The following is a 10963-nucleotide window of genomic DNA, read 5'->3' as shown; positions in this document are numbered from 1 at the left end:
CGAGAAACAGTAGTTTTGCGACCTAGGAAACAGAGAGGACGGCTGCTAGGAGTGAATTTATGAGCTTTTAGCAAGTGAGTAAAATCCCTTTTAAAATTTGATTTTGGGGGTAGCAGAAATAAGTTCAGTTAGGGATAATGTTCAAAGAGAAGGACTTGTTATAACTAATGTTTGATGATCTATTGAGAAATCTGATTGCCATTATGGAGACAAGAACACATGCTTTCCTTTCTTGCAGAAAATGTAGCAAAGACTTCAAATGAGTTTCTCCCCTTATTTTACATTCACACCATAAACATGCACCCTCCCCTGCCAACTTAGATTATTAAACAACTAAGAAGCCCATTTGCTTTACTGATGAAAACCAGGAATAAAGATAAATAATTATTTATTTCCTTAATAATCTTGTTTTGTTTTTTAAGTTATATTTATTGCTTTATTTAAGCAAGTAATATTTTATTTTTTTTAAATGAAAACTTAAAAGCCAGCACTTGTGCAGGCTTTACATAGCCGATCTTTTATAGTTTATGTTTTGTTAAACATTAGCAGAATCATATCAACATGGGGGGAGGGAACCAAAAACAAAAGCAACCTAGTTTGACGTCATTGCAGCGCGCCAACGTTTTACCATCGTGGTCGCTAGTCCCATACGTCACTCCTTCACTGCCTTCAACAAACATGGCCACCAGTGATCGTGTCGCAATTTCCGGTTAGCAGGCTTGCCGCGCCTTTCCTTTAGTCCTATGAACTCCCAGCTTTCCTTCTAGTTTTGTTCTTTCCGGTTCCAGTCGCGTTCGCTCTCCGTACGATAGACAATATGGCATACCGGGGACAGGGGCCGAAGGTCCAGAAAGTGATGGTCCAGCCCATCGTATCTTTTTACATGTTGGTTTAGGTACTGCCCGCATGGAGGGAGATGGAGAGCTTTGTCTCGGGCTGTGATGGCATCCTATATGATGCACGTGTGTGACCGCCTCAATGGTGGTTTTGATAATGTGGAGTGGCATGATAATGTATGAGTGGGCTGGGGGCATGATAGATAATGTATGAAGGGGGGGGGCATGATAGATAATGTATGAAGGGGGGGGGGGGGCATGATAGATAATGTATGAAGGGGGGCCTGATAGATAATGTATGAAGGGGGGGGCATGATAGATAATGTATGAAGGGGGGGCATGATAGATAATGTATGAAGGGGGGGCATGATAGATAATGTATGAAGGGGGGGGGGGCATGATAGATAATGTATGAAGGGGGGGGGGGCATGATAGATAATGTATGAAGGGGGGGGGGGCATGATAGATAATGTATGAAGGGGGGGGCATGATAGATAATGTATGAAGGGGGGGGCATGATAGATAATGTATGAAGGGGGGGCATGATAGATAATGTATGAAGGGGGGGGCATGATAGATAATGTATGAAGGGGGGGGCATGATAGATAATGTATGAAGGGGGGGCATGATAGATAATGTATGAAGGGGGGGGCATGATAGATAATGTATGAAGGGGGGGGCATGATAGATAATGTATGAAGGGGGGGGCATGATAGATAATGTATGAAGGGGGGGCATGATAGATAATGTATGAAGGGGGGGCATGATAGATAATGTATGAAGGGGGGGCATGATAGATAATGTATGAAGGGGGGGGCATGATAGATAATGTATGAAGGGGGGCATGATAGATAATGTATACGGGGGGGGCATGATAGATAATGTATGAAGGGGGGGGGGCATGATAGATAATGTATGAGGGGGGGCATGATAGATAATGTATGAAGGGGGGGCATGATAGATAATGTATGAAGGGGGGGCATGATAGATAATGTATGAAGGGGGGGCATGATAGATAATGTATGAAGGGGGGGCATGATAGATAATGTATGAAGGGGGGGCATGATAGATAATGTATGAAGGGGGGGGCATGATAGATAATGTATGAAGGGGGGGCATGATAGATAATGTATGAAGGGGGGGGCATGATAGATAATGTATGAAGGGGGGGCATGATAGATAATGTATGAAGGGGGGGGCATGATAGATAATGTATGAAGGGGGGGGCCATGATAGATAATGTATGAAGGGGGGGGCATGATAGATAATGTATGAAGGGGGGGGCATGATAGATAATGTATGAAGGGGGGGGCATGATAGATAATGTATGAAGGGGGGGGCATGATAGATAATGTATGAAGGGGGGGGCATGATAGATAATGTATGAAGGGGGGGGCATGATAGATAATGTATGAAGGGGGGGGGGCATGATAGATAATGTATGAAGGGGGGGGCATGATAGATAATGTATGAAGGGGGGGCATGATAGATAATGTATGAAAAGGGGGGGCATGATAGATAATGTATGAAAAGGGGGGGCATGATAGATAATGTATGAAAAGGGGGGGCATGATAGATAATGTATGAAGGGGGGGGGCATGATAGATAATGTATGAAGGGGGGGGCATGATAGATAATGTATGAAGGGGGGGGCATGATAGATAATGTATGAAGGGGGGGGCATGATAGATAATGTATGAGGGGGGGGCATGATAGATAATGTATGAGGGCTGGAGATTTGTGCAACAATTTCTAGATTCTTGTTGACATGTAACATGACTCTGTATCTATTCTAAACCATCTGGCTATAATCCTTAATCTAGGTATAACAGAACCTTATTTTCAGGTATCTACAGAATGTAAGTATCTGTTTGTGTGAAAATAAAAATATATATTCTGTGCTCTCCCCCAATAAAAATATCTTCATGACTGTATAGGAATTTCATTGCACATGTGCAAGAGTACAGCACTGACTTGGGCTCCTGGCAGATGATGCGCTACGAGCAAAAGAGACCCACCAGATGGTCATGGCTATGGCTTCAAATAATTAAAATTTACTCTCCCTTGTACCTCCTGGTCACAGAACTATAAAAAGTCACAATTTGGGTTCTCAAAATAAGACCATAGAAGGTGACAGAGCTGCTTTAAACATTCTTTTTCGTATATATCCATGGCAGTACTACAAATAGGTATAGCCCCTCCCACTCTTCAATTGGACAGTAAACACCTCCTAATTAAGTAATAAAAGAGAGACTCCCTCTCTTATCCCCTCAGTCTTTTTTTTTTTTTTTTTACTGTACACTTCTCAAGCACATATGATGTTTCACCTCCCCCTTTTTTCTTTTTTGACTTACTCGGGTCTAATTGTACCCTTAGCCCATAGGGAGTTCAGCCTCTCCACCCCCATGGAAGCCTCAGGACACAGTGCCTCACCAAGGGGCCAGCCCCTGGAGTATTCTCCGCTCAGCGACCGGGGAGCTATGCTGCAGTGACCCTTTAGGTAGCAGCTGGATGTGCCAGACCCATTGTGGTGATATATCCCGAGTAAGGGTACACCTATCTGCTGTATAGTTCTGAGGTTACTTGGCTTTCACATTATCTGTGGCTGTTGTGGAGCCTGACCAGTCTCTTGGGGAAATTACAAGTACAGATGAGTTTCTTGAAGATTTTCCAATTGCTGGGGGGCTCCTTTCTTCTTTTTATGCCCATTTCTGTAAATTTTTACGTTTTTTTGGCCTTCTTTTATCGCGATCCGGCTTTGGAACGCACGTCTATGACACGCGCATTCCTCTTCGTCACTTCAAGGTTTAAGCACTTCGGGCACTCGCTCCGGTCATGGAACGCACACTGGAGCAAGGCCTGTAGCAGGTGGAGGAGAATCCTTCCCTGTTCTCCTCAGTATAGATGTATTTAAAGGAACAGGGTATCATGATACTCACCTATGTTGGTCCCTATATACCTGCATGATTCCTGCTATTTGTCTGCTCTCCTGTGGTTGTCTTTTATCTGTCTGCAGGTAAGTGGAATTATTATTAATTCCACAGATCATTGGCCTCTTCGTGGGCAGCGGCTGCCAATATATCTCCAGACCACATTTGTTCAGCAGCAACATGGTCCTCATTTAACAGTTTTATCCATCACTATCTGCTGGATGTGGTTAAATCTTCTACCTCTGAATTTGGTAGAAGTGTCCTTTCTGACGTCTTATAATTGGTTTGTAAATAAAGGGTTTTTGTTTGCATTAAATTTGACGTTTTGGTTTTCTTTCTCTCCCTTGTACCTTTCAGCTTGGGTATGACCCATCTATAGTGCTGCCATGTATATACCTGGGAAAACAGAAAATTTACATCATTTTCACCGATATTTTCGTTTCCTGGATATAGGCCATGGCAGCACTATGGTCCCACCCTTTCTAAAAAATTTGTTCATAGCTTTTAATTAAGACTATGGGGGCATGGGAGGGAGTCTCTCTTTTATTACTTAATTAGGAGGTTTTTCCTGTCCACTTGAGGAGTGGGAGGAGCTATACCCATCTGTAGTGCTGCCATGGCCTATTTCAGAGTATGGTGTAAGTTTTCTCTTGGATGTAAAACAATTCCTCTTGTGTGTAAGTAAAGTTAGTACATTTTTGGCCCAACTAATAGCTTTGTGTGTTTTGGTGTGTCTGTAACTTACTATTTGTATTCATTTTGACATATTGTTATTTCAGAGGTCACGAATTCAAGTGTGGCTGTATGAACAGGTGAACATGCGTATAGAAGGATGCATCATTGTAAGTAGTATTTCTTGCCTATATTCCATACTAAGATTACATGAACAGTAAGCTAGTGGTTTCCAATATTTGGGCCAGTGTGAACATGTGGGCAATAATTTTGTTTCTGAAGGATCTGTAATATGTAGGTGTACTATGTACAGACATACATGGTCAAAATATCTCTCGTAACCAGCTTGCTGCTAAGAGCAGGCAACATGTTTTGCTTTTTTAGAAAATCGGTTCTCAGTGCAGTTATCCTATCTAGTACAATGTGTGGAAAGGAATAGTAACATGCATGATATTTCACTCAGAATTTTCTGCAAGTCTATGCACTTGTTAAGTCTTTGGCTGCTAAATATACTGTTATAACTACTTCAAACAGAACCTAGTCATTTTGTATATCTTAATAGCATTTGCTCTTATTTGAGGTACCTGCAAGCCCACTGTTATCGTGCCAGGAGTGCCCTGGCACCCTCCCAGTGTATCTTTCATACCATTTAAGAACTGTGTAACAACTTCACTGGGTCCCTTGATGTCTCTCCTGAGTGAACCACGGACAGAAGAACACGCAACTAAAACTGTCAGCCGGTACAAGCGACCCTACTAAGCTCATTGGAGCTAACCCGATTCTCCAGCAAGGCTAATCTTGTAAGCAGGACTGAAAGTGCCTGATCGGACCCAGATATGGTTGCAAACTTTTCATAAACTGCTTGACAAATTACACTCGGAGGACATCAGGGCACTTCTGGGCACCAACGCCACTAGAGCAGGCTGTAGTGGTTATATTGCTTTGGAGTGTTTCTGTAAGCCAACCATGTCACTATGTTTTACTAATAATCATTTGCATTTTTGCCACCCACTGTCTTGTATTTAATTATTTATTTTGTTCTCCAATGCTTAGGGATTTGATGAGTATATGAATTTAGTTTTGGATGATGCAGAAGAACTCCACTTGAAAACAAAGGCTCGCAAGCAACTTGGTGAGTATTTCAATTCAAAACCAGGTGCACTCTCCTGTCTCTTCCATTTCATAGACTTGTTTTGCTCTATTTGCGACTCATAGGCCAATATTCTTACCTACATTTTCTTTGTTCAGTAGAATAGTATACTGTATTATAGATTACTTCCGATACTGGATTGTCATTTGTCAAATAATAAATGCGACTGACTATATTCACGAAGAAAAAAGTTGAGTGTATAACACTGCTTTATTTGTGATTTTAAGGATTTAGGTACATGCTAGCTTTGCAGCTTTCTGTTGAAATTTGGCAGTTAAATGGCAAAAACCATAAACCAATGATGTGTAAAGTTCCTGTATGAACCAATTAAACGTGTTGTGATTTTACTTTTTGGCCATGTAATGGTTTAAGGGAGTTGCAAAACCAGGAACTTTAAAGGACATCTAATGGCACCCATATAGTTTACTTGAAGGGTCAAACACTCCTCTAGTGGCTGTATTCCTGATTGCCACTAGAGGCGCTTGGTTTGCATCTACATAGTTTCACTCTGGCTTGTGACATCTGAAGTTCATGAGGATGTTTAATGTCATCAAATGTATCACATAGAGAAGCATTGGATTAAATGCTTTCCTATGACAAGCATTTGATTGGATGCACACTTATAGTCCCAATGCACCTCTATAAGGAGAAATGGATGGGGCAGTCATCATGGAAGTTAGGTAGCTCTACCAAGTAAGTCTTAGTGTTGGAAAGTAAAACTTTCAAGGCCAACACCACTAGACAAGCTAAAGTTACTTGCCACTGCTATCCTGGATGTTCCATGGCACAGTAACAAGGAGTATTGGCCATTTACTATAGTGACAACCCATTCAATGGCGCTCTATTATAGAAAACAAGACAAACATTCTAACACATTTTCCAGAGACAGTAGGTGAAAAGGGCCCTGCCCAAACAGGCTTACAATGTAAACTAATATCTAATGGAGAGTGGAAATCTTGAGCCTTTTAATAAACCATTGACTTTTATTTGGCTGGTTTTTCATTTGCTTGTGTTTGGGACTCTGCTGCAGCTGGAAACAGTATCCAATGTAGCAAAAGCCCAGCTCTAGATCTTTGTAAATATTGAGTCTTCTGGTTTGGGACAAACATTCTAATAATGGTCTTTGTTTTCTGTTCCCTAGGCCGTATTATGCTGAAAGGAGACAACATCACATTGTTGCAAAGTGTCATGACTTAAGGAATCCTGTTTTTGTCATCTGTCAATTGTGGTTAACATTCAATAGAATATTTTTTTTTTTCAAGATTCCTAGACTGTCAAGATTTTTAATTCAATTTAAATACTCCCAAACTGTGACATACATTTTGGTGTATTGTATATTTTGATGCCAGTCACTTGAAATGGCTATTTAATGTGATATTTGTTTTTTGATAAATATTTTCAAGTATTTGCTTTTCTGGAATATGTTTCTGCCAATTAAGAGCAGTTTGTCTTCTTCATGAATATCCTCCGTTCAACAGCAATGAGAAGTGTTCTTGTCATGGTACACACTACTTATGCTCAGATTAAAGAGCATAGCATCGCCTCTATATATTCTGTTGCCAGTAAATGGAAAGGAATTTTTTCTGCTAAATTCCTTCACTTGTCAATCATTTTTCAGCAGACAGTGTCCTCTAGTATGCACTTTTGAGTTTACCAGGATTGGCAGCTATTCAAAACCAATAGACCACAACTAGCATAGAGGGAAATTACGTAATTTAGAAAAAAAAAATATAAAATAAAAATCTTCTACAAATGAAAATGATCTCCTCCACAAGATAGCTAGTTGTTCTCAATATACTCTATCTGCTGATTTTACAGCCCTTAGTAACACATTGAGATTGTTATAAATGAACACACTAAATTAAGTTTTCATATTAAAAGGGGGAGGGGTGTATTTAAAAGAACATTTCTGGCACCATAATTTCAGCGGAATTGCATTCTGGTTCAAGAAGGGACCCAGGCACTGGCTTTTTTCCTCTAGGGGTAGAACCACTAACAAATGGTTTAACCCAAAGCGTTTTACCTGGAACCTGGTTGCTCTGCTCACGAATATCTGCTGCACTCCATGGCTTGAATCCGGAGGCCTGGGTGGCCTTTTCCATCTGTGTTGCAAACAAGTTTTTCAGTTCAGAAATTCACATTTATTAATCTTCCTGTTAACCATTAGAAATCTCTATTTAGTATCTCCTGGGATCGTAGCGCAGAAGCAGCAATTGATCTCTAATATATTCCTGCCACTTAACATTCTAGTAGAGACGTACTGGATACCGCACTCACCAAGTAACCCAGGTGCACTGAAGCCAGGGCATGTCAGATATACCCCTTCTATATTTGTAAAGCACTGTGGAATATGTTGGCACTAAATAAATGCTAATAATTTGAAGGGAAAATGTTTATATATATATATATATATATATATATATATATATATATACACACATACCCGCGCACGTATTGGGACACCTGACCATTTACCATGGAATTGCATTCTTAATACGTTGACGATATTATTTAATTGTTCCCACCTTTGCAGCTACAACAGCTTCCATTCTTCTGTGAAGGCTTTACACAAGAATTTGGAGTGTTTCTGTGGGAATTTTGAGGTCCAAGCACTGATGATTGGTGCACAGCCATGCTGGAATAGTAAAAGGACCTTCCAAAAACTGTTCCTGGTGAACTGAAAAAATATTGCACAATTTCAAGTCAATATAACTGCATTGGGAATATTCTCAGATTACTCTGAATAGAACCTAAATGGGATGTTTCACTGTCATATGAAAGTAAAAGTACAAGAAACTCCCTGTATTCTTTTCCAAACAGTAAACAAGAAAAACCTATGCGTTGGGCACTAACTAAACAACTTAATAACTGAAGGCATAAAAATATCATAGTTGGATTATTTATCAAGTCCCCTTGGGCCACCTTTTAATTCCACTTTCAGATTATTTCTCTTGTGCTTCTATCAGTTCATATTATGTTTAGCCTTTAAGGAACACAAAAGTGTCAGCAATACAAACCTGTATTCCTGACATAGGCCTACATATGTTTACATTACCACCCTTTTGTCCACTGGTAAAATTCTAATTTTACTCGCCTTTTCCCAGCGCTTCGCAGGTCTCCTTATAGCTGGCTCCGCCCCCTTGGCTGAGATAATCAGTTTTAATAATCTTAGCCAATCCAATGCTTTCCCATTGGAAAACATTGGGAGATGCATTGAATGAATGCATCTCTATGCAGAGCACATTTTGCAGCACTGACCCAGGAAGCAACTCTAATGGCCGTCTGAGTGACTGCCACTAAAGCTGTTACTGGGCCTTTTTCTCTGAAAATTCAGCACCACAACAACTACATTAGGGTGTAGTTCAGGCGACTATAGTATCCCTTTATCAACCATGTTTTGTTTGGTTTTTTTTACTTGCAAATGGTATTCCTCTATTATTTTTTTTTTAATCGTGTGCTTAATTGGGGGGTTGCAATAAAAAAAGTCTTTCCTGATGTAACTAACGAGAATAATTAATAATAAATAGAGATTCGCCAAAAATAAACAGATTCTCACAAAAATACATTATTGCCCCGTGAGTGCTCTCTGCAGACTGAGCTCTGTGTGAGAGAACCTTTACAAGTGCTTTACCCACTGATACGTATTTAACTGCTTCTGCCTGTTTGTGCTGATCCCCTCGTTGGGCCACCACAATCCAAATGCGACCTGAACAGGGAATATTATACTTACTATTTGGACCGCTGAACAGCTCCCTCTACTGGTTCATGCGGGCTGAAATCTATTCTGCCGCTTCTTCCTTGTAGAAACTTAGATGCTTCCCACTTGAATGGCGCATCTTTTATGTATTTAAAGGGACTCTATAGCCAACATATAAAAGCAAGAAAGACAGGTCCCCCGGAATTTCTTCTTGCTTTTATATGAACTTTCATTGATTAAAAATCTTTTTTTTTTTTTAAATGTTTTATTTTGTGTGTGCAAGAAATAACAAAGCATCAAACAATGCCACAACAGTATCAATAAGTGCGTGAGTTATTCAAATGGTTACATATGTGGTTTCGAGTAGACTGCACGTTTCAGAAAATGATTATGCATGACAGAATTATACATTACATTGGCATCATTTCAACATGTAGTACCGATGTATCCAAGTAAGGTTAGTAAGTGTTCGAGTTAGACTATGCAGTGGAGGTACTTTCAGAGTGCTATGGCAACATTGTTGCTTTAAAGTTTCAATATTACATTAGGTGGTATGAATTGGGGTACAGAAAGAGGAGCTCGGGAAGGGCTTGGTTATTGCATGTGTCGCATATTGGACATGTGTTGTCAAAACAGTTTACCAAGCTTTACATTTTAATACAGTTGTAGTCATTATCTAGGGGTGGGGGTGGGGTACAAAAATAGAGACGGTGGGGGGTAGGGTACACTATCACATACATTTTCTTTTGTTGTTGTGCTGTGTCGTTCCCGGTCTGTTTGTGTCGTGGTGTCCGTGTGGAATAGGGGGTGTATGAGCCTGCGTGGGGCTTAATGTGTTCTGGTGTCCTAGGTGGTGGGTGTGTTGCTCAGTTTGTCAGGTGGGGCCCCTGGGTTCATGGACCGTGGTCGGTGTGACTCTGTCCTTTTAGGGTCTCCCGTGTGTGCGTATATTTGTGCTGGCTGTTCTGTGTTGTCCTGGGTTGTGGGTTGGTTCCATTTGTCCTGTGGTGTCACGGTTCCCTTGTGTGGTGTTTGTGGGTCTGCCTGTCCTAAGGCTACGTGGTCCTTTGATTGGGTTCCCTTGTTTTGGGATTGTTATAGTGTGTCCCGGTTTGGGGGGGTTGAGTAGTCTCCGTTGGTTTGATGCGTGTTGTTTGTCTGTGTTATGGCGGATTTGGGTCCTTTGGGTTGTGCCTGTGTGGTTGTGGTTTAGGTTAGGTTATGTGTTTTTGTGGCGCCTTTTGGAGGTCTATGGTAGGGTGCCCGTAGAGCTTCTCTGCGTGTGGTGTGTCCGTGTATCTTTTAGGTGGGGAGTGGGAATTCATAGAACCATGGGTCCCATATTCTATGGAAGTGTGTGGTCGTGTCATGGATCAGAGCGGACATTTCGTCCATTTTGATTGTCTCTTTTATCTTGCGGTGGACCGTGTCGAGTGATGGGGTGTCGGGGCTTCCCCATTTTTCAGCTATGGTTTGTCTTGTGGCCAGTGCGATTTTGGCTATTAACTTGTTTTGAGCCCTAGGTGTGTTTGTTAGTGGTTTGGATAGGAGCCACGTCCAAGGGTCTAGTGGTATGTTTGTGTGGAGGATTTTCGTTGCCATGGAGGCTACTTGTTGCCAGAGTTGTGCGGTGGGGGTGCAGTCCCACCACATGTGGAGGTATGTTCCCTTTTGTCTG

The 10963-nt window shown here is 41.2% G+C and overlaps 1 protein-coding gene across 2 annotated transcripts; it reads left to right on the top strand.

Annotated features, from left to right (window-relative positions):
- Positions 1 to 695: 695 nt before the first annotated feature.
- On the top strand, positions 696 to 7179 carry SNRPE (small nuclear ribonucleoprotein polypeptide E). 2 transcript variants are annotated; one of them, XM_063444385.1, is made up of 5 exons: positions 696 to 871; positions 2669 to 2695; positions 4546 to 4608; positions 5492 to 5570; positions 6730 to 7179. In XM_063444385.1, the coding sequence occupies exons 1-5, from the start codon at positions 818 to 820 to the stop codon at positions 6783 to 6785; spliced, it is 279 nt and encodes a 92-aa protein (XP_063300455.1). In that variant the 5' UTR covers positions 696 to 817; the 3' UTR covers positions 6786 to 7179. The 2 variants fall into 2 exon arrangements, with proteins under 2 accessions (XP_063300455.1, XP_063300457.1); XM_063444387.1 differs by lacking the exon at positions 696 to 871 and adding an exon at positions 927 to 944.
- The last annotated feature ends 3784 nt before the right edge of the window (positions 7180 to 10963 follow it).

This window comes from Pelobates fuscus, chromosome 1 (genome assembly GCF_036172605.1).
Source record: "Pelobates fuscus isolate aPelFus1 chromosome 1, aPelFus1.pri, whole genome shotgun sequence".
NCBI classification, from domain to species: domain Eukaryota; kingdom Metazoa; phylum Chordata; class Amphibia; order Anura; family Pelobatidae; genus Pelobates; species Pelobates fuscus.
This window is presented reverse-complemented; position numbering and strand designations above follow the sequence as displayed.

Bases quoted from the DNA above. Each gene is read 5' to 3' on its own strand.
- SNRPE (XM_063444385.1), top strand. From the start codon at position 818: ATGGCATACCGGGGACAGGGGCCGAAGGTCCAGAAAGTGATGGTCCAG. The intron at 2,696-4,545 runs GTAAGTATCTGT...TTGTTATTTCAG, and splicing joins TTTTCAGGTATCTACAGAAT to AGGTCACGAATTCAAGTGTG. The intron at 4,609-5,491 runs GTAAGTAGTATT...TCCAATGCTTAG, and splicing joins GTATAGAAGGATGCATCATT to GGATTTGATGAGTATATGAA.